Here is a 24,407-nt window from a genome sequence, read left to right as displayed (position 1 = left end):
ATCTTTTAATCTTGGATAGGAATTTTTGACCACAATGAGAATGTTTTTGGTGGGCAAATAGCAATTAGTCTAGCTATTCAGATGATTGGAAAGGTGAAACCAAACTTTGTCAATCATAAAATAAAGTGACAGTTCAAGTTTGTCGCTCACAAGCTTTTTAAGCAATCTCTCACAATACACAATCCTCTTTTCTTTATCTGGTATAAGTAATTTCTAAACACAGGGAACACAAACATTACAGGTGTAAGGACTGAAGTACATAATGGCAAGATGTATGTTTGACATTGGTCTGTTGCAAAATACCCCTCACAGGCCTTTTCCTCAGGCTAGCAGTAATTTTGTGCAAAGGGTTTGCAACTGGTTCTAGATTTTGAACTGAAAACATTTGACTATGCTTAGAATTAGAGACATCCTCACTGGAATGCCATTTTGTTATCAACATATGAACATTACTTTTTGCAGGAATACTGGAGTATGAAATGGGAAGTAGGCAAAATTGCATGTTATTTTATCTTGGACATATTGTATCACTGAGGATTAATTCAAATGACATGCTGTTTTTAGACAAATGTTCAGAGACAATTAACTATTGTGATCCTGAACTACTGTACAATAGATTAGTGGCATAAACTATACAAAAAGGCTAAAATTATTTTTATGTATTTTTGTGGTCAAGTCGAAACAAGGCCCCGGGAGTAGACAACATTCCATTAGAACTACTGATAGCCTTGGGAGAGCCAGCCCAGACAAAACTCTCCCATCTGGTGAGCAAGACGTATGAGACAGGAGAAATACCCTCAGACTTCAAGAAGAATATAATAATTCCAATCCTAAAGAAAGCAGGTGTTGACAGAAATGAAAATTGCTGAACTATCAGTTTAATAAGTCACGGCTACAAAATACTAACATAAATTCTTTACAGATGAATGGAAAAACTGGTAGAAGCCAACCTCGGGGAAGATCAGTTTGGATTCCGTAGAAATGTTGGAACACGTGAGGGAATACTGACCCCACGACTTATCTTAGAAAATAGATTAAGGAAAGGCAAACCTTCGTTTATAGCATTTGTAGACTTCTCTCTTTCAAATTCTAAAGGTGGCAGGGGTAAAATACAGGGAGCGAAAGTCTCTTTACAATTTATACAGAAACCAGATGGCAGTTATAAGAGTCGAGGGGCATGAAAGGGAAGCAGTGGTTGGGAAGGGAGTGTGACAGGGTTGTAGCCTATCCCCAATGTTATTCAATCTGTATATTGAGCTAGCAGTAAAGGAAACAATCCATAGAGCAGAAATAAAAACCTTGAGGTTTTCTGATGACATTGTAATTCTGTCAGAGACAGCAAAGAACCTGGAAGAGCATCTGAGCGGAGTGGACAGTGTCTTGAAAGGAGGATATAAGATGAACATCAACAAAAGCAAAATGAGGATATGGAATGTAGTCGAATTAAGTCAGGTGATGCTGAAGGAATTAGATTAGGAAATGAGACGCTTAAAGTAATAAATGAGTTTTGCTATTTGGGGAGCAAAATAACTCATAATGGTCGAAATAGGGAGGATATAAAATGTAGACTGGCAATGGCAAGGAAAGTGTTTCTGAAGAAGAGAAATTTGTTAACATCAAGTATAGATTTAATGTCAGGAAGTAGTTTCTGAAAGTATTTGTATGGAGTGTAGCCATGTATGGAAGTGAAATGTGGACGATAAATAGTTTAGACAAGAAGAGAATAGAAGCCTTCAAAATGTGGTGCTACAGAAGAATGCTGAAGATTAGATGGGCAGATCACATAACTAATGAGGAGTTACTGAATAAAATTGGGGAGAAGAGAAATTTGTGGCACAACTTCACAAGAAGAAGGGATCGGTTGGTAGGACATATTCTGAGGCATCAAGGGATCACCAATTTAGTATTGGATGGCTGCGTGGAGGGTAAAAATCGTAGAGGGAGACCAAGAGATGAATACATAAACAGATTCAGAAGGATGTAGGTTGCAGTAGGTACTGGGAGATGGAAGAAGCTTGCACAGGATAGAGTAGCTTGGAGAGCTGCATCAAACCAATCTCTGGACTGAAGACCACAACAACATTTTTGTGGTTTTAAACTATTTGCAGATTTTATGTGTATGTATGTCTTTGTAAGTGATGGACGCTTTTGATGCTGCCCATACAAGCCAATTGTCCACAGATAAATATATAAGTAAAAATAAACTTAATGAAGGTATGGGTAGTGTATAGGCCCACAAACAAAGAGTTTAACGTTTATCTTGCAAAAAGTACTTGCAATCTTATGTTTGTGTTTCTAACAAATGTCATTCCGTTTATTTCAACTTTCTATTAATCCAGTAGTGTCTTATTATTTCTTTATTGTTGTTCTCTCATTGGACTTAATTGTTTGCTGTAAGAACCCCATACGATGCCCCACAACTAAATAATTGCCTTTATCTCTACAATTTGATAAGATTTTTTGTTTTCTTGATGTACTCAGTCATGGGCGAAACTTAATACTACCTTTGCCCATTTGTTTGGCCTTACACATAAACATATTTATTTTATAGAATAAGATGTCGGTTAGTTTTATAATATCTTACAAGTGTCGCTTGTGTACAAGCTAGAAGCTAATCTAAGGGTTCAGCAAAATGGCCTCCCTAATTTACCAGGTGTAGAAGTATGAAACCCGAGTTTCCCTATAGATAGTGCTAGCCGTCAGTGTAGGGTCTGTGAGACCTCGTCTACAGCACCATCTGCCTCCTGTAATGATTGATGACGAATGTCAACAAACAGTAACCCAAGTTTCATACATCGGTATCTGTTTCAGACCCATAAACATGTCGAGTTTTGTGCCTACGAACTGCTATCTGCAGACAGCATTGGTTTTCTGTTATCATTTGAAGAAAACTGCTGCAAAATCCCATCAAATGCTTATAGAAGCTTTTCGCAAACATACTCTTGGGAAAACACAGTGTTTTGAGTGGTTCAAAAAATTCAAAAGTGGTGATTTTGGCGTGAGAAATGACGAGCACGGGAAACCACCAAGAAAGTTCGAAGACAATGAATTTCAGGCCTTATTGGATGAAGATGATTCTCAGACTCAACAGAAACTCGCGGGACAATTGACTGTGATGCAAAAAGTTGTTTCTCTTTGTTTGAAAGCTAAGGGAAAGGTGCAGAAAGTGGGAAAATGGGTTGCACATGAACTGAATAAAAGACAGCAAGCAAACTGAAAGACCACTTGTGGAAAGCTCCTTGCCAGATACAAAAGAAAGTTGTTTCTCCTTCGAATAGTGACAGGTGATGAAAAATGGTTATATTTTAAGAATACTATGTGTTGTAAATTATGAGTGAATCCAGGCAAACCATTACCATCTACTGCAAGACCAAATCCCATTTGGAAAGAAGACAATGTTCTGTGTTTGTTGGGATCAGAAGGGTGTCATCTAACCATTAACACTGATTGCTACCAACAGCAAATGATCCATTTAAATCTAGCATTATGTGAAAAACGACTGGAATATGGAAAAAGGCAACACAAAGTCATATTGGTCCATGATAACGCCCCATCGTGCACAGCAAAACGGGTCAGGGAACCGATCAAGGTATTCAGTTGTGAAACACTAGGGCATGCGGCTTATTCTGGAGACTTGGCTTGGTCCAACTATCATCTATTTGCATCACTGGGACACACTCTCATTGAAACACACTTCATTTCATATGAAAATGTACGAAAGTGGCTCAAAGACTGGTTCGCTTCGAAAGAACAGTTTCAAACAACAGACATGTAATTATTGCAACCAAATTCCGGTTTCATATTTCTACACCTGGTGGTAAATTTCAAATAAAATAACAGATGGATCAAAATGAAGAAACGGTGTCAACGTGAATGATATCTGTGCAATGGGAAGTTTTGCTTACATACATTGCCATAGTGATAGGTTGCAAAAATGATATCGAAACAACAACAACAACAACAACAACAAGGATTGAATTGGACTTTGAGGACATGGAAGTGACATTCAGTTTGTGTAATCTGTAATTAATTCTAACCAAGCCGTGAATGGGTGAAGAATGTGCTTACGTTGTGGAAACGTGTGGTAAATGGTTATTCCATTGATGCTGGCAAGTTTGCTTCTGGAAATGCTTCCAGATTCCCTCTTCTGGGGCAGTTGCCAGAACAGAAAATAATTTGCTTGTCAATATCAAACTTTAAAGCAAGTGCAGACATGGTTTGCAACAGGACTTGCAATTTCGTACATACAAAATGGTCATTGTTTTAAAATTATTTGTATGTGATTGTGGCAGTTGTGTGTTGTCATTTTAAAACATCTTTCAAACTGTGCCTTGCCTGAAGATGCTGTGGTCCTTTGCAGTGATGAAGCTCATTTTTACTTATTGGCATGCATTAATCATCAAAATTTCCTGTTTTGGAGTGGACAAAACCTTGTGAACTTTATGGAAAACCACTACATAATGATTGTATTACTGTATGGTGGCCAATAAGAATACTCAGATTAATTGTTCCTTACTTTTTGAAGAGGATGGTGTTACTGGACAGTAAACTCTCATCAATACAGTCTCATGATCAACACTTGTTTTGCACTGAGATTAAATGCAATGCAGATTGAGCAAGTATGGTTCCAGGAGGATGGAACCACTGTTCACAAACCTCAGATTTCTCTCAACTCCTGGGACAAATGTTTCCCAGCTGCTTGATTCCTTCATGTGGCAGCAGTCCCAGGTCAGCACGATCACAAGAACTTACACTCTGAGACTTTTTTCTGTGGGGGCATCTTAATACTGAGGTGTTCAGATATTGGCTGTGGACTTTGCTAGCCCTAAGAAGTGCAATACAAGAAGAAGAAATCACTCTTATTCCTCAAGAAATGCTAATTAGAATACTGCAGAAATTTCGAAATCACATTCAACAGTGCATTTATAGTGGAGGATATCACTTGAGTGACACATTGTTTAAAAAATGAAATTCCCACTGTGTAGATATAATTCATGTTAAAACAGATTCTTTATTTTGGTTCCTCTGTTTTTATTTGAGCCTTAAATTAGGCAGAATGTTTTTGCCGCTACCTGTACATTCATGTTTGTTTTCACTAAAGTTAATGAGAACATAAATCACTGAACATTTAACTTATTTTTAATTCAGTTTTTTCTGTACTTTTGTTGCAGAGCACAATCGTACTATTTATTTTTCCATGTTCGAGACTGGTGAGCTTTAAAGTTGTGCCCACAAGAATATTGGTTTTAAGTGTCTTGGTCGTTGTGCTTAATTCTGCGTGCTGCATCCACAGCCCTGACAGTTTTCTCTGCACACCAAGCACCAAATCATATTTTGTGCGACTTTTTGCTGCGTTATTGACATCATTCAATATAGTCATGATAAGAGAGTGTCTCCAGCATAGATCTAAGTTGATGGTGAGTACATGTACGTACTAGAATGGATGCCTAAACTGTCTTTTAATTTCGAGGAATCTTTACTGTCTGTGTTACTTTAATCATGAATTCCATGTACAAATGCATATTATAGCTATCAGCTAGCACATATTCCATTTTATTAAAAGACTTCCAAAATTCCATTTCACTTTTGGTGACCACTGCAATGTCATTAGCAAACCATATCATGCTGATTTTCCGTGTATGACAAAAACCTGTTGTAATTAGGTGTAAGAACAGCACGATCAGTAGACTGAAGACAACTTCATTCCATGGAAGCAGTAACAACTTGAACACAGTAATAACGTAACATTCAGCAGTAACCAATCATGTAGACAAGAGATGTAGCAATACACATAGAGAACTGAGGCCGAGCATAGCTCAGCTAGCCTTAAATGAACTGGGGCCCGTGGTGGGCTCTGACAGTGATCTCTCTCTCTCTCTCTCTCTCTCTCTCTCTCTCTCTCTCACACGCACGTACGCGATCATGCACGTACGTCTCAGGTGTCCTCTGTGGATGACATAGCCATACATGCAGCCTTTTGAAAGTATGCGCTTGCGTCACTGCATTCCTCCTCTCTTAAGGAGATCAAGGATTCTTTAGAAGTCCATGCTGTCATTGTTGTCTGCTGGGCTCTGTCCGGACGTGATTTGGATGCGGACACATCCTGCACCCACCTTCCCGTGTCAAACCATACGGCAACACTGGTGACATCGGGACTGTTTCCATGTTGACTTCAGGCATAGGCATTGGTGATGGTGTTTGCAGTGCTGATGATACGGGTCTCAGCAGTTGCTCAGGAATGGGTGATATAGTCATTGACAATGGTGTTGGAAGCAGTTGAGGAATTGCTGGTTGGCCACTGAGGTCAGATACCCTTGCCCACACATCAGTGGAGAATCGGCATGGCACCCAATGTGAATGGGCATGGAGGTAATGGTGTGACATCAGGGGACACCTGGCCATCCACATGAAGGTGAAGGGCTGATCATGGTGCCTTGAGCTTCTGTACAGATGTTGCAGATGCTGTCCCCAGCACCTGGACTCCATTTAGGGCTACATCCAAAATGGTGCACCTAGACATCCACACCATGCTGGTAGAGGCATGGCGGCTGCACAGGTTGATATCTAGATGGAGGACACAGTAGGTGTAGCAGTGTCTGCAGCTAGTGACCATGGAGTAGTGCCACTGGACTCTTCTTGCTGAACAGTGTGAAACGGTGCAAGGAGAGAAACCAACCTAAGGCAGTGTTCTATAAAGAACTGGCAACATACAGGCTGTGACAGTGGCAGTTGTGGATGTGGAAAAACAACAAATGACATATGAAAAATGAGAATATGTCTCAGAGACCAACAGCCAGTAAGTGTTGAGAAAGGGGCCAGTGGAATCCACATGTATACTGTCCCATGTATGCAATGGTGTGGCTAAGGAGACAACCACCCCAGGGAACTGCTTGGTTCATAGCACACTGTGAACAGGAGGCAACTAGACAGGTAATCCCACCTCCAAGCCGGACCAAAATGTGTTGACGGGCCAACGCTTTTGTGCACGATACACCCCAATGATCTGCATGTAATAAATGGAGGACCTCCGAGCAATGCACTGAGGGGATCACTACCTGAGGAACCATTTGATCCGCATATAAAGCAAAACACCATCCACAACCGAGAATCGATGTTGAAAGATGTAGTAATTACGGAGGGGGTAGGATGCACGAGAAGGTGGCAAATCTGGCCAACCATCTTATACAAATGTTATAACCTTCTGAAAAACAGGATCCAAAGCTACAGCCTTTGCTATCCATGTTCTAGTGACAACCGTCTGCTATGCAGCGACATCAATGTGGAAATAAAGCAATTCGTTCTGATCAGCTCTTGAGTCCGGACCGGCCGGCAAGTGGGTCAAAGCATCGGCATTTGCATGTTGATTCGTAGGGCGGAAATGAATCTCGTAGTTGTGACGCAAAACAAAAAGAGCCCAACATGGAATGTGATGTGCCGCTTTATCTGGTAATGACCTAGATGCACTGGATAAGTAAAACAATGGTTTGCGATCAGTGACCAGGTGAAATTTGATACCGTAGAGAAAAACATGGAATTTCTTCACAACATATACAATAGCCAAAACTTCCTTTTCTATCTGAGAGTACCTAGTTTGAGGAGGAGTCATTAATTTTTGAGGCATAAGCAGTTTGCCACCTGGAGCCATTGGGGTATCTATGAGCCAGCACTGCCCCCAACCTGTACTGTGAAGAGTCCATTGCAAGGACCAAGTGGAGGCCTAGTTAGTATGTCACTAAGCAGTGCACAAACTGCAACATGGTCGTGAGGGTGGAACTGAGTCTCTTTGCGCAGCAACGTGTGCAACGGCTGCACGTTATTGCTGACCCGACAAAAATTTATGGTAATATGCGACTTTGCCTAGAAAAACTTGAAGTTCTTTGACTGACATAGGGGGTGGAAGTGATGCAATAGCAGAAACACAGCAATGTAGGGGTTTGAGACCCTCCCAACAAACTTCAAACCCACGATAAATAATAGAAGATTGAAAAAATTGACATTTTTCTAAATTGCACTTAAACCTAACTACTTGGAGGACAGAAAAAAAAAGAGTATGGAGGTTTTGCAAATTTTCCTCAGTGTAGCCACCAGAATCTAGAATATCGTCCAGATAATTTGCACAACCGAGCACAGATGCTGTAAGTTGTTTCAGAATGCGTTGACAAATAGTGGGAATGCTGGTGACTCCAAAAGGCAACCGCAAATATTGGTACAGTCCAAAAGGGGTATTGACAACTAACATATGTTGTGACTCTGTATCTAAAGGGAGTAGTAAATAGGCATTGAACAGGTCAATTTTTGAAAAATATTGACATGTGATAACTTTACAAAGAGTTTACCCAGGTGCGTTATTGGTTATGTATCCACTGTAGATTGTGCCTTCACTGAAACTTTAAAATCACTGCGGAAGTACTGTAAATAAGGGGATAGACCTTTCACTTGACACAATAGGCCGAATAATGCCGGATTCCTTGAAGTGATCTAAATCATCTTTGACTTGTTCCATAAGTGCCACTGGAGGCAGATGGGCCCAGAAGAAATGAGGCCGAGCAAAAGGTTTTATAGTAATGTGCACCTGAAAATTGTTGGCACTCCCAAATCAATGAGAGACCAGTGAAAAAACTTGGAATGTAATGCATCTAACTGTGTTTATGGCACTTGTTCAGACACTAAATCACTTCATCTGAAATGGTAAAACCAAATAACTTAAAAGCATTTAATTCAAAAAGATTCTCCATATGTGTGTTATCTACAACAAAAAATGAAAGTGACCGGTCTACTGACTTGTAGGTCACTTGAGCACAGAATTGGCTGAGAATAGGAATACTCTGTTCATTGTAATTTACTAACTTCCGTGACACAGGAAGAAGCAGAGGGTAGTCCAAATCCATATAAGTTTATGAGTTTAACAAGGTTACTGCAGATCCTGTATCCACTTGCATGTGCAGAATTTTATGAGAAACCATAACATCAATGAAAAGCTTGTTTGGCACAATGGAAATAAAAATACAATGTTTACATCATATCTGCATCTGGATTGCTGTGCTGAAGTTTTGCATTACAAACAGAAACAATGTGACATTTTTTATTGCAATTATGACAGGTAAACCAGTATTTTGGGCAGGACAGAAGCATGGAACTTGTATGTTGCTGTTTACTGGCCTGTTTACTGTGTTGGTGCAGCTGCTGGGAGTGAGGCCGGCAACCTTGACACTGTGATCATATGTGGACTGCTGCAATCACATCTTCCCCTTGCGAACTATCTGAAGCTTGGTGTGAAGGAGAGTGTTGGATTTCTGATACCTCACACCAATACTCAGTTTGGTTACCTGCAGCTTGCAACACCTTGAACAACTGTGCAGTAGCTACAACCTTGGAGAAGAATGGATTTACACACTGGAGGGCATGCTCTCGTGCCTCATGATCTGGAGCTAAATGAATGATATCATCTTTCACCATCTGATCAGCATACTGCTTTTTGTGCACATCGGACACAAAATAACGACAGCAACTTAACCCACGGAGCTCAGCCACCCGTGCTCAATAGGATTGATGTGGTTCCTTTCTACAGTGGTAAAACTCAAGTCAGGATGCAATAACATGGGTTTGCTTACAGTAGTATTTTGAAAGTAGTTCACACATTTGGTCAAACATAAAGAGACACAGATCCTGCAAAGGGATGAGTTGACATAGGACTTAATACATTCTTGTTGATATCCTCGCACGCGTGCTCACACAGTCTGAGACATCCTCTGCTGATGAAATAACACTGCTGCATGTGTGGCCTTTTGAAAGTACCGTTACTGCAATAACTCCTACATCAAGATAGTCCTTTACTTTCCTGACCTATTTGCCTCTTCTATCTAAAAATTGAATTACAGTGGTCACAATGAGCAACTCTGCTGAACAACTTTCTTGATTCTGATATCTTGTATCTATTTGTAAATGGTGACCACTTAAGTCTGATTTGATAAAGAGAATGGTTACTCTTCTGTTTCTGTAGTAGATGCCCAATATCTAAGAACTAAAATCATTTTATTCCATTTCTCTTTATCAAAAGCCTTCTCCAATTCTATGAATTCCATTTATGTGTTCTTGTTTTTCTCAAATATGCCCTCTATCACTACCCTCAGTACTAAAAGAGCTTCCTGGATGCCATTGCTGCTTGTAATACCAAACTGATCCTATCCTTACTTTCATTTTTACCATCTGTCCTCCACTGAAGAACTCTTGAGAGTATTTTTGATACATGTGACACTGTACACATCTATATGCTTTTACTTCCCTTTATTCATTACAAAATCTCTTGGGATTTTTCCAGTTCCATAAATTTTATTCGCAGGCTTGTATAGTTGCTGTTCTGCCCCGTGGCCTGATGTCCACAGGAATTTTGTTAGTATTTCTTCTGAGTTCATGCAAATGATTTTGAAATTCAGAAATTTGCTGTCACGTCTCCCTCTTTCATCTTCTTGCATCCTGTCCTTATTTTCACTTGGCCTAATTTCTCCTGGCAACTATATAGATTCTCCTAGTTTTCTTCCCATCTTATCACATTATTTTCTGTTTCCATTGCTGAAATACTATTTTCATTTCAAATCATTTGATTACTTATTCTGTCATCTCTAAAGTGACTGGTTATTAGTCTGTGTGCAGCATGTATGTTACCCTGTTTGTTTTGTATCTATCTCATGACGTTCTTCCTCCATCCATTCTTATAGAATTTTTCTACATTTCTGGATAACTTCATGTCCATGTGCCCTATGTTTTAGCTGTTAACAGTCAACAATTGACATTTTCATTGTTCCTTTATAGTTCTAGTTCCACATCAGTTTATCAATGACTGTCTCTTTTCTGCTATTTTCAGTCCTAGTACTTTTTCAGCAATGTAGGAAAAGATAGATTGCTGCTTATTGTAAAAAAGACATGTTACTTATTGTAAAAAAAGACATGTTAAGTTGCAGACAGGCACAATTAAAGGACACTTTCATAAAGCTTTCAGCCACAGCTGTCATCAGCAAAAGAGAAACACATGCCATTTACTCACAAGCAAGCACACCTTGTACATATATGACCACCAGCTCAGGCAGTGCAGGCCGGAATGGCTTTTTTCACTTTTCACTTGCATTTACGTATCTTTTAAGACCATTCCATTGGCTCTCCACACCAAACTCTGTGAAAAGTCATTATTTCTTTTGTCTCTCATTCTTTCATAGTAACCTAAATTTGTAAGGTAAAGGAAGATTGCTGCTTACTATAAAGATGACATGTTAAGTTGCAGACAGGTACAACTAAAATACAATGTGTAAGTACCTTTAGTTGTGCTTTTCTGCTACTTAACAAGTTATTTTTAAGGTAAGTAGCAATATATCTTTTCCTTACGTTGTTGTTATTCCGTACTGGAGTTAACATTGTTTAACCTGTGTTTGTGGTTCTTTCATTTTCTTAGTTTTCAAAGTTCTGATTTCTGCTTAACTATTTGAATGTCAACTGGTACTTCCTTCTTAATTGGTTATGCTTGCTACCAGTTGTCAATACTTGGATAACTTGTAAAGTCCTTAACATTATGCTTGAATCTTTTTTTCCCAAGAATAGTCAATTTGTTACCTTCTTTGCCTCTGTGACATCTTCCATGTATATTTCTTGCTCAGGAGGTTCTCAAAATGTGCATGTGCAATGACCGAGTCATGTCCAGCATAGAATTAAATTAACCCTTCTTGCTGACGCCAAGCTCATCTGTTATTTTTGATCTCTAGCTTAACTTTTCTGTGGCTCAGGGGTTAAACATGAGAGTGCTGATTGAAATGTTTGGAATTTGATATCTGGTCAGTACTAGGATTTTCATGTGTTATTTATCAATTCTTTGACCTCTGGCAACGTTTGTTAATATGAAAACTACCAAATTGCACCAAAGTCTGGAGTCCACATTAAACTGTAGGTCCCTCAATAACTGGCTGGGCAAGACAGTTAAAAAGTGGGAAAAAGTCAGTAGTATACCACCTCCAGTAGGACCATGCAGAGTGAAGGACTGTGGTGTTTAAAACAGTGTCCGTGTTAATGTCTGTAATACCTTACCTTCACCTGTGATTGTATTCCAGACCCCAATTGTGATTTACATTCAACATCAATGTTCTTTCTCTTTGCTGCATATAACGTTTTACCTTGTTGTCAGTTTCCCTCTTCATTATTTTCCGTACTCTGCTCTATCTTTCTGACCCATTATGAATAATACTTCGATACTAAATCCAAAATGCCACCTCTTTTGGCCGCCACATCTCACTGATTTCTAGAATATCTACTTGCATCCTTACCATTTCTGTGTGTTCTGTGGTCACAGTTTGTGTTGAAGTACCTGCTCATCATAGCCCTACTCTCCTCTATCCATTGTTTCACATACACATACTTTTGCAGCAGGATCTTCCAAAATGTCAAACCCATTTCCTTGAGACCAATCATCATGTTCCAGCAGAAGTCATACCTTTGCTGTTCTCCTGCACTCTGAGACATATTTGGACCTATTTTCACTTTTCCACTGCATTGGACAGCTCTTCACTTGCTGATGTCTCTTATTACAGAACTTTCTGGTTACACAAGAGGCGTTGCTGGACCTACATTAAGACAATCTCTATTCCATTTTAATCACTTGCTGCTGGTACACTTTTCAATAAATTGTCCAAGTTTGTATACACCTTTCTTTCTAAATTTTTACAGATGCTGGTATATTTCATTTGTTTATTGGTGTTGCATTGTGTTAACATTAAATCAGAACTGTGTGCAAGTATAATTTTCAATGAAAGCTATTGTTCGCGGTATTTGAAAATTAAAATGTCAGACATAAACACTTAACTGTTACTCATTATCACAATGATTACTGGTTACAAGTTGAAAATATTTATTTACTTTCATACTGTTTGCAGGTAAAATGTGAAAATCAAATTTTATTGATAGGTGTAGTCTTACATATTGTTAGCCTGGGATCCAGCAGCTTCATTGAAGAAGAGCACCAAATATGGTACTTTTTGTGGAGCACTTTGGCACTTGCAAAATTGTATAACTGTATTGTATCCTACACTTCAAACATGGGAAGCATTTCACGTGGGAATGTAACAAAACAGAAAATGAAACAATTAGTCTGCAGATGGTTATTAGCAGTCACATTCCATTGCGTACTCAGAAAATTAAATCAAACTGGTGACAAATGGGCGCATTTGCCAGATATTGGAGACTGGCTGACACTTGATGAAAATAAGACATTCTTATCTGGTGTACTTTTACTTGGTAAGTAAATTATTATTATTTTTTTTTCACTTTCTTGAGTATCAGAATGACTCTAATAATAACTGCAAAAGTGAAATCTATTTTACACTGAATTGTCCCTTTCTATGGCCTCTCAGTTTGTCTGCATTCTTCAGTTTTTTATAGTTTTCGTTATCCTCTATTATTCTGTAAATGCTGAAATTCTATAACACAAATTGACATTGGATAACCAACAAGAGAAAAATGTCCTTTTGTCCTGTCTGTGACAGTGTCAGGCTATTTGACAGTGTTCATCATCCGGCTTTGAAGGTAAACTTTTGTTATTGATTGCACTTGGCTTGTATGTTCGAAGTCATGGTAGCTAGAATACATGGTAAGAATTATAGGGTGTGTGGAAGCTGTAATACTGATGACAGCTAATCCAGCCAAGGGTCGGAAGCCACCAATGCCATGATGTATTGTGCTGTCATTTCATTTTTCAGCGAACACAAGGCTGTCTACATGAATGTGAATTCTGATGATTAAGTGCAAAGTTACAATACAGTGATCAGTATATTGAGCGGTTCTGGGAGTATGTTTTCAATTGTTTTCAGTAAACAATCATTTTGATGCTTGGGATTATGGAAGGGATTTGAAAAACTAAACTTGTTGAATTTTCCTCCAAAACACAAGTTGAAGTCTTTCCAGCTCTGTATCATCCATCACACTGAATTGATGTAGGTGGCAATAATAACCCTAATAATGAGAAAAAAAATTGGACACGAGAAAAATTTACCGCAATGAAATAGAAGAGATTTTAAAGGTAGATACATTAGCTGCTAATGAAGAAACTACTAGGAGAGAAAGCATTAAATATGAAAACAAATAAAGCTGTAAATGTAATGTTGCACATTTCTACCAACAGTTAGAAATCATAGAGAAGGAAATGAAAGAATTTCGGCAAAAGAATACAGCTTTATAGAATTATGTTTCTCACTGTAATGTTAAGTAATTTACAATAAAAAAATTTCAAATAGTGATTGTGATTTCTTTCTCTGACTGTCCAAAAGATATCAATTGTGAGAGCTAAAAATTGTATGTCATATGTCTTACAAAATGTTATGTTTTTAAGTAAAGGAAAATTTATTTGTTTAACTGATAAGTAAGTTGTTAACAATAATAATTTTTGTAAACCCTTGTCACCAGTTTTGTAAAGGCCTCGTCACTACTGCTCTGGAGACCAAGTTTGTGAGTTCGTGAAATATCTTCTGGTGCAGTACATCACTAAGACAGTTTCTCCCTGCCACTATTTTACAGCTGTGCCCCAGGGTCGGGTAACAGGATAGAAGAACAAAGGTTCTAAACACTCCAACAGATTAGTAACAAAGTCAGACAAATGAGTTAAAAAGGTTTACTTATCTTTGGGAATCGTTGAATAATGAAGTCTGCAACACTGCTTGTAATATAACACAAAAAAAGGCCCTCAGTGGCTAAGTGCAAATAATCATAGGTAAACTTCACAGTACATAGCAAATGCAATTTACAACTGCTGTCTGTTCATTTCTAAGAGTTCACGAAATAATTTACCCTGTCTAAGTCAGCCCTGAATGATGATCTGTAACCGAGTGCATGAGAGCTGCTCTTCTGTCTTCTGAGCATTGGCGGATTGTACTCAGCCGGTAACTGGCCAAGGCAAAGTCGATATCTTTATCCTCAGCGCCGCCCGTGGAGCTGGTGGGACTCAAGCAAGTGGCAAGTATCTATGGCACTGGCACCAGCTCACATCTTTGTGCCTGTGGTGCTTTTGCACTGGCTATCTTGGTCAGACAATGCAGCAATGATGATGATTAAGATAATCTGTGACATGAAAACTCCCGATAGTATTCACAATTCTGTGAGAGTTAAATTTGGATCCTAAGGTATGTTTAGATGGAAAATGTGTAAGGTTAGGTTATGACCTTCAATACCCTTAAATACCCTTAAGTTCTGAACTTATATCTCTTGAATTGCCATTCTGCCAAAATGTGTAATTCTGATGGATGACTTCTCTGCTGCAGTTGTATCTCTGCTGAAAACTTGAAAGTGTCTTGAACTTTCTACCAGTTAATGGAAAACATTTCTTCTCATATAAGATTATATCGATACATAGGGTAGAGTACTGAAACACCTCATACGTTGTTTGAATACAATAAGAGTTATTACTTGCCCTCAGTACAAACTGACTGACGATTCTTTCTAGAATGACTGTTCAGCTTTATCTCCTGCTCCCATGACATAATATTGATTGTCATGGTAGCTCTATGGCGCATAGTGCAGTGCTGAGGCAGGACGAGGCTGTGTGGAATAAACTGTCAAGGCAGCAGCAGGTACCACAAAGCGTGATAAAGCATCTATTGTTGTCCCGTCTTGCATCAGCACCAGGTTACAGGCATAAACAAGATGAAACTTCCAAGCAATACACACATCTAAACTCACTGTTCAAGCTAAAAAATACTGTCAAGGTGGCAATTATCTTTCATCAGTACTGTAGACATTGTGCGATAAATCACTTTACCAAAGTGATATGTTACACCAAAATGCACTGTGAGCCTTTTTTCTACTTAGCACAGTGCGGTGTATGGTCAGCAGCGGTTTCACCACTCACAACACATCTGCTGGTGATACCTGTCATTTATTTTAGTATATGTAATATGGAGTCTTAATTACATAACATGCAGTCAGATCAAACTTGGAACAGGGTATATCAAGCATGGTATCTTCCAGTGTTTAGTAGTTGCACTGCTCCTGTTGTGGGCTTACATAAATGATTTGACTGGGTCTTTTATACAACAATTAAAAATTTTGTATGATGTACAAACAGGTTGATTATGCCTGGTTTAGGCATTTGTATTGCCTTCTGCCCACTTCATGTACTGCATTTTTATATTTTATATTTTCATCAGTTAAGTTTAATATTTCAGTGTTTGCCCAAGGATTTCTGCAGGATCTGTCCTTGTGCCTAGATTTCCTCTCTGCTTTCATTATTTCATCTTTTAAAGCTACCCATTCTATTTGTATTGGATTTTCTTTCATTTCAGTTAGTTGTTGCCAACAATCTGATTATTTCAATGTGCCCATATCCCATTTCCTTAATTTTCATGTTTCTCAATTTCTGTAGCTTTAGTCTGCATTTCACAAGAAATAAATTATTGTCAGACTCCACATCTACTATTGGAAATATTTTGCAGTTTAAAACTTGTGCCACATATCAACCTGTGGTGTTAATTAACACCTGTAATAGAATTAAGTGTTTGTTGATTTTCCAAAAGCTTGATGATATAGCGTGTGATCACTATGAATAACTGTGCCTCACTGATGGTCAAGCAGCAGCTATATACTGCCAAAATACTGCCTGAAATTGGTTATCTACAGCTGCCTAAGTCGTAATGTACAGTTATAGAAATATAGGATCATGGCTGAACTGACTTTACGTTGCACAAGCAAAATCATGTTTCAGTATGAAAAAAACCTGTAATCTGTGATTAAGATATTTCTCTGCAATATCCCTTCTTCCAGGAGTGGTCAACTTGAAAGGCATACAGTTGAACTACTTTGAAGTTTGGAAGGCAGGACAACAAAGGTGCTTATTGATGCAAAGCTGTGAGGACAGGTCGTGAGTCATCCTTGGACAACTCAGTCAGCAGAGCAATTGCACACAAAATGAAAATGTCCCAGATTTGAGTTGCTAGTCCAGCACACTCTTTTAGCCTGCTAGAATTTTCAAATAATGTTTAATACGATTGTTTATTCAGCCCCTCAAAACAAAACCTTGAACTGGTACTGATGACTGCTTAATTGTGCACACAGTATTGAACAGTTATGAATTATTTGTTGCTGTAGGAGCACATCAGCTGTGTTCCCAAATTTGGCATAATAGTTCATTAGTTCTTAATCACTCTTCAACCTGATCAAATTTTCAATAAGTCTGTGCTAGTAATGTTACAAATGAACCACTGAAATACTTTTGAATTCAAAGCACTTCATATGATCCAAATCTTAAGTTCAAAACACTACAGAATAATGTTAAAAGTCTGAGAGTGAGTATCTCAAAATAATTTAAAATCCATAATCAATTGGCGGCACTAATGAAAACTTGTCAGCTTCTGTCATTCCAGAGCTGTCATTTGGAAAATTTCGTAAGTATTGTTGTCACACTTAGTGACAGTATCTAAGTCCTTACAGTTTACAACCAGGATTCATTTCAAGTTCAGCTAACACTTGTGGCTTTATCACCATTCGGACTGACAAGTCTGCTTCCTAGCTTCCACACAACTCATATCCACTACCCTCAGTAATAATACCGTCTCTCAGATTACACCAGTAAGCAATTTGTTTTACAACATTTAAACTAAACTGTATAAGCTACATTAAAACTAAACATTTATATTTTTTACATAGCGCAATGACTGATCCGTTAAATTTCGAGTGTGCAGCCGCATAAACCCCTATTTCTGCTCCTAATATTTCAGCTGTAAACCTTCCGGACATCTTCAGAGTGAGCCAACACTCAAGCTACAGCATTCACTCCATCATGTTAAAACTGTTGACTAGGCCACTATGGATGTGGCTGCAGGCACAAGCACAAGATACAGTGATTAATGGCAAAGCAGTATGTATTAATTGTATCTGTGGCTATGTTGTTGAAGCATTCTGGGCTATTGCCATATCATTTTGAACTGCACTGTGGTGATGTATTAAAGAAAGTGTCGGATTCCATGATTTGTCCAAGTTGAAACTGCTATCTCTATTGATTAAATTCTTTGCCAAACAAATTTCAGGTGCTTCTTTCACCACCGAGTCTATTGTCTGTGATTTTTCTGTTGTCTGCGAAAACCGACTGCAAGGAAGAAAACAAAATTACACATTGTTGTGTATACAATTTTTTTTAATGATATACAGGGTGTTACAAAAAGGTACGGCCAAACTTTCAGGAAACATTCTACACACACACAAAGAAAGAAAATATGTTATGTGGACATGTGTCTGGAAATGCTTACTTTCCTTGTTAGAGCTCATTTTATTACTTCTCTTCAAATCACATTAATCATGGAATGGAAACACACAGCAGCAGAACGTACCAGCATGACTTCAAACACTTTGTTACAGGAAATGTTCAAAATGTCCTCTGTTAGCGAGGATACATGCATCCACCCTCCGTCGCATGGAATCCCTGATGCACTGATGCAGCCCTGGAGAATGGCATATTGTATCACAGCCGTCCACAATACGAGCACGAAGAGTCTCTACATTTGGTACCGGGGTTGCGTAGACAAGAGCTTTCAAATGCCCCCATAAATGAAAGTCAAGAGGGTTGAGGTCAGGAGAGCGTGGAGGCCATGGAATTAGTCCGCCTCTACCAATTCATCGGTCACCGAATCTGTTGTTGAGAAGTGTACGAACACTTCGACTGAAATGTGCAGGAGCTCCATCGTGCATGAACCACATGTTGTGTCGTACTTGTAAAGGCACATGTTCTAGCAGCACAGGTAGAGTATCCCGTATGAAATCATGGCGGTGAATCGAGGAAGTACAGTACATACTGACGAAACTAAAATGAGCTCTAACATGGAAATTAAGCGTTTCCGGACACATGTCCACATAACATCTTTTCTTTATTTGTGTGTGAGGAATGTTTTCTGAAAGTTTGGCTGTACCTTTTTGTAACACCTTGTATATAATAAGAAAGAATGTATAGAGTGGAAACAATTTGTCTGATTGAGAGAAAGAAAACAAACCGCAAATTTTCGTAACAGAGTGCAGCACAGGGTTTTCTTTCTCAGAATCTGTTTTAACAGAATACTTGTACATTGTTGTTTAAAATTATGTAGCTCATGTCTGTCCAAATGTCTAATAGGGTATCATGCAAAAGTTTTAAGGTAATTTGGTCAGTAACTTTTTGAGAATTTTGGCTGCAGGCAAAAATATATATATATTTATTATTATTATTATTATTATATTATATATTAAAAAATTTGTAGTCTATATCAGTCTGAAGGTTTATTTGATTATTGTGTAAAAATTAGGAGTAAATTGGTCAAGAACTTACAAAGATTTTTGCTAAAAATCTCTCCCCTTTGTAAGTGTGTGTGTGTGTGTGTGTGTGTGTGTGTGTGTGTCTGTCTGTCTGTGTGTGTGTGCCATATGAATGCATGAACATGTATTAGAGTATCATGGAGAAATGTTAAGTCAAGAACTTTACAAGATTTTTGGTAACAACATTGATCTACGACTTGTCTTTGTATAGTAGCATGGATCACTACTCTTCTTATTGGCTCGATGTGACCTGCCATGAGTTCCTCTGGTAACAACCTCTTCATGTCAGAGTGGCACTTGCACCCTACATGCTCAGTGATTCAGTTACTTGTTGGATGCATTCTGGCCCCTATCTTCACCTTGAGTTTTTATCCTCTACAGCACCCTCTAATACCACAGAAGTTATTCCCTGATATTTTAACCCCTATCCTATCACCCTGTCCCTTCTCCATGTCAGTGTTTTTTAAATTTTTTTCTTCACAGATTCTGCAGAGAGCCTCTTCATTCCTTATCGTATCAGTGCAAATAATTTTCAACTTCGTTCTATAGTACCACATCTCAAATGCCTAGGTTCTCTTCTTTTCTAGTTTTCCGCAGTCCATAATTCAATTTCATACAATAATGTGCTCCAAACGTACAGTCTGAGAAATTTCTTTCTGAGATTAAGGCTGATGTTTGATACTAGCAGATGTCTCTTGGGCAGGAATGCCCTCTTTGCTTTAACACTTTGGCAACCAAGCCTGAGTGTAGTTTGGGCCATGGCACTGAGATCAATGTACCACGTCTGAGTGTAGCTCGGGCCACAATGTTTCATGTTGTGTGCAAGCCTCCTGTCGCTCAAAAACGACTCATTTCGTGTGAGAACATTGTATAGACGTCTGGCTGGCTCTCCCATGACAGGTGATGCCCTATGTTGTCAGGTTCTAGAATTACTTGGAAATAAGCAGTAGCAAACTTTAGCGCTGCTGTCGCGCCAGACTGAGCCTTTGTGTGCTCGCGTGCGGTTTCATTCAGTTTTGTCGCTGTCTGTGATCCTGCTACAAACATGTCAAGTTTATTGAGTTATCAAGAAATTTTAGTGGCACTGGAAGAAGAATTGATTGATTCTGGATCGGTGGGAGAAATATCTGAGTGGGAACAGTCTGAAGGAGATGTAAATTCAGGTATGTTACAGACTGATATAACTTGTCTACATCTACATCTACATTGATACTCCGCAAGCCACCCAACGGTGTGTGGCGGAGGGCACTTTACGTGCCACTGTCATTACCTCCCTTTCCTGTTCCAGTCGCGTATGGTTCGCGGGAAGAACGACTGTCTGAAAGCCTCCGTGCGCGCTCTAATCTCTCTAATTTTACATTCGTGATCTCCTCGGGAGGTATAAGTAGGGGGAAGCAATATATTCGATACCTCATCCAGAAACGCACCCTCTCGAAACCTGGACAGCAAGCTACACCGCGATGCAGAGCGCCTCTCTTGCAGAGTCTGCCACTTGAGTTTATTAAACATCTCCGTAACGCTATCACGGTTACCAAATAACCCGGTGACGAAACGCGCCGCTCTTCTTTGGATCTTTTCTATCTCCTCCGTCAACCCGACCTGGTACGGATCCCACACTGATGAGCAATACTCAAGTATAGGTCGAACGAGTGTTTTGTAAGCCACCTCCTTTGTTGATGGACTACATTTTCTAAGCACTCTCCCAATGAATCTCAACCTGGTACCCGCCTTACCAACAATTAATTTTATATGATCATTCCACTTCAAATCGTTCCACACGCATACTCCCAGATATTTTACAGAAGTAACTGCTACCAGTGTTTGTTCCGCTATCATATAATCATACAATAAAGGATCCTTCTTTCTATGTATTCGCAATACATTACATTTGTCTATGTTAAGGGTCAGTTGCCACTCCCTGCACCAAGTGCCTATCCGCTGCAGATCTTCCTGTATTTCGCTACAATTTTCTAATGCAGCAACTTCTCTGTATACTACAGCATCATCCGCGAAAAGCCGCATGGAACTTCCGACACTATCTACTAAGTCATTTATATATATTGTGAAAAGCAATGGTCCCATAACACTCCCCTGTGGCACGCCAGAGGTTACTTTAACGTCTGTAGACGTCTCTCCATTGATAACAACATGCTGTGTTCTGTTTGCTAAAAACTCTTCAATCCAGCCACACAGCTGGTCTGATATTCCGTAGGCTCTTACTTTGTTTATCAGGCGACAGTGCGGAACTGTATCGAACGCCTTCCGGAAGTCAAGAAAAATAGCATCTACCTGGGAGCCTGTATCTAATATTTTCTGGGTCTTATGAACAAATAAGGCGAGTTGGGTCTCACACGATCGCTGTTTCCGGAATCCATGTTGATTCCTACATAGTAGATTCTGGGTTTCCAGAAATGACATGATACGCGAGCAAAAAACATGTTCTAAGATTCTACAAGAGATCGACGTAAGAGATATAGGTCTATAGTTTTGCGCATCTGCTCGACGACCCTTCTTGAAGACTGGGACTATCTGTGCTCTTTTCCAATCATTTGGAACCTTCTGTTCCTCTAGAGACTTGCGGTACACGGCTGTTAGAAGGGGGGCAAGTTCTTTCGCGTACTCTGTGTAGAATCGAATTGGTATCCCGTCAGGTCCAGTGGACTTTCCTCTATTGAGTGATTCCAGTTGCTTTTCTATTCCTTGGACACTTATTTCGATGTCATCTCTAGTACTGTTGCTTCAGTTTCTGGCACTGCAATTACGAATAAGTTACATTTTATTTGTCTTCGTCTCGTGTTTTTTTAGTCAAATCTGGTAATGAATAAGCTGCTGTTCAAACAACTTCCAAGAGACAATGTTCCTCTGCTGTAACACAGTCCTCTGCACCAACACAGAAGAGGCAGCGGTCTTTGCAAACAAAATCAACAGATACTGATTTAGGTTGGAGGTTTGTGGACATACAGCCTCCTTTGCCCATACTTATTCCATGAATTTTTTGCTCCCAAGTTTTGATGATCTTATCGAGTACTTTGTTCGGCAGAAGTAGGGGTAGTCCATCACCTTATCTTACATTATTATAGTGAGTATAAATTTTTGGTTGACCGATATTAATTGTCTAGTAAATTAGTTAGTTATCAGGGCTGCCCAAAAAGTAATTCCCATTTTCATGTAGCATGGGAAGTAACTGGGGTGTGGTGGTGGTGGTGGTGGTGGTGGTGGTGGTGGTGGTGGGGAATGGAACAGTTGCTACTCTTTAGGTTAGTTTGTGTAGAGTAGTTTTTCTGGCCTTTCTAATTTCTTATGATGCTGAAGAAGGGAATGTCTGCTGAACAGGATCATGGCCAATGGTGTAACAAGCATTTCCCCGTGATAATTCTTAAACAAAGCCATAGGTAATGGTGTGGTATCATCCTGGATAAAAAATAAAACAAAGGGGCATGCTAAATTCGCTCTGTTAGAATGCTTATTTGTACCATTTTCTGAGATGTTAAAAGAATCTTGTTTGTGGATTTTAGGGAATGTGGAAGGACAGTCAGTTCTGTTACCATTAAGAAATCTGAGAAGAGCCATTACAAAACTAGTAGTGCAAGCTGTTGACTACAATGTGTTTCTACATGCCACTGCTTAGCCACAATTTGTCTGGCAAACCAAGAACTTTTGAGTCTTCAAATGAAATGTTTTCGAACATCTACACTGTGGCTCCAGGCTTTACTCAAAGTAATTTTCACCTCTTCTTAAACATGAAAATAAGCCTAGGCTCTCAACACTTGACTTAAGAAAACAAGAAGCTGTCTGAGGCTGTTATTATCTCAAGTAGCAGAATTTTATATAGAAGGGATTTATCAATTCAGTAAGTGATGTGATTGATATTTAAATTGTGACTGATGTTTAAATCTGAATTGTGATAAGTAGACAAGTAAGCTAAAGTGTAATTTCAAGATTTATCTAATAAATTTTCTTTGGCTATTACAGTATTACAGCCTAACAGAGAGTACTTTCTGGATAACACTTGTATTTATTTTAAAACTGTAACAACTCCAGAAATTTTCATCTGATCATTTAGCTCTGTAAACCAGATTTTTTTTCTCAATTGTGTATCTGGTTTTATTGAGGTTCATATGATTCTGATAGTGATTACCAATATGAATTCTGTAGACTGCCAGTTTTCTGCTGTTCTTAGTGTTAAACTATTTTTTTTATTAATGAATAGCATCCTATAATGAATGACATTACACATAGACATATAATGGCAGCTTTTAAAGCTCAATATTATGAGTTACAAAATTTTGAAGCTCACCATTAATAAAATTCCGAGTACACTTGTTCATTAGACTTTGACTAAAATATCCTGAAACTTGAGGTACTTCTTTAGTTTCTGTGTCATTATGAAGTCTAACCATGTATTTCACAACAGTTTCCTGTGAACGTATATCTTGAAGGAGCTGGCTGGAGCACAGTGGATATATTTATCTTGTACCAGTTGCAAGCACTTGTCACTCAGCTAATGAACAGTCATCACTTTGTGTCTCTAATGGAGTAACATCACATTCTTCTTCACATTTTAAGCCTCTAAATTCAATGCCAAACTCTGGATCACCTTAGCCATACTTTTTGAAAGCGTTGTCTGAATAATACAAGAGAGATGCTGAAAGAGTGCATTTTGATAACGAGAGTATCTAAAGCTGCACACATAATGACAGCTAGTGGCAACCATCTAAAGCAAGACATGGCCGCTAAGCTACAAATGTAGGACCATATGCTGCTCTCTATTGGCTGAACATGTAACTATCAGTGGTAAAATGGATGTAAGGTCAGTTCTTAAGTTGCCTGAGTATACTCAGGGTTTTAAGTATCTGTCAGAATAATAAAAATGAGATAATTTGGGGTTTTATGTTAAGGGGTTAATGTTGTCATACCTATTGCTGGACTTGAAAACTCCCTTGCTTAACCAAGTAGCCACCTCTTTACCTGTATAGCCATATCCCTCTTTTGTATTTGTCATAGTGACTGACTGAAATGCACACAACACTGATGGCCAGTTTACTACTGTATATTCCCACTCTGGCTGCGCCATTTGGCATGTCACTATATAATGTATCCGAAAC

The 24,407-nt window shown here is 38.9% G+C and overlaps 1 protein-coding gene across 4 annotated transcripts in view; it reads left to right on the top strand.

The window, feature by feature from the left end:
- LOC126483965 (GPI ethanolamine phosphate transferase 2) overlaps positions 1-24,407 on the top strand; it is a 108,042-nt gene that overhangs the window by 70,948 nt on the left and 12,687 nt on the right. For 3 of the 4 annotated variants that reach the window (XM_050107264.1, XM_050107263.1, XM_050107265.1), the window contains 2 exons: positions 5,172-5,417; positions 12,912-13,272. In XM_050107264.1, the coding sequence (XP_049963221.1) occupies positions 5,172-5,417; positions 12,912-13,272 (607 nt within the window). The remainder of the gene's footprint in view (positions 1-5,171; positions 5,418-12,911; positions 13,273-24,407) is intronic. The other variant, XM_050107266.1, reaches the window with a different exon arrangement.

The sequence above is a fragment of the Schistocerca serialis genome, chromosome 6 (assembly GCF_023864345.2).
Source record: "Schistocerca serialis cubense isolate TAMUIC-IGC-003099 chromosome 6, iqSchSeri2.2, whole genome shotgun sequence".
NCBI classification, from domain to species: domain Eukaryota; kingdom Metazoa; phylum Arthropoda; class Insecta; order Orthoptera; family Acrididae; genus Schistocerca; species Schistocerca serialis.
This window is presented reverse-complemented; position numbering and strand designations above follow the sequence as displayed.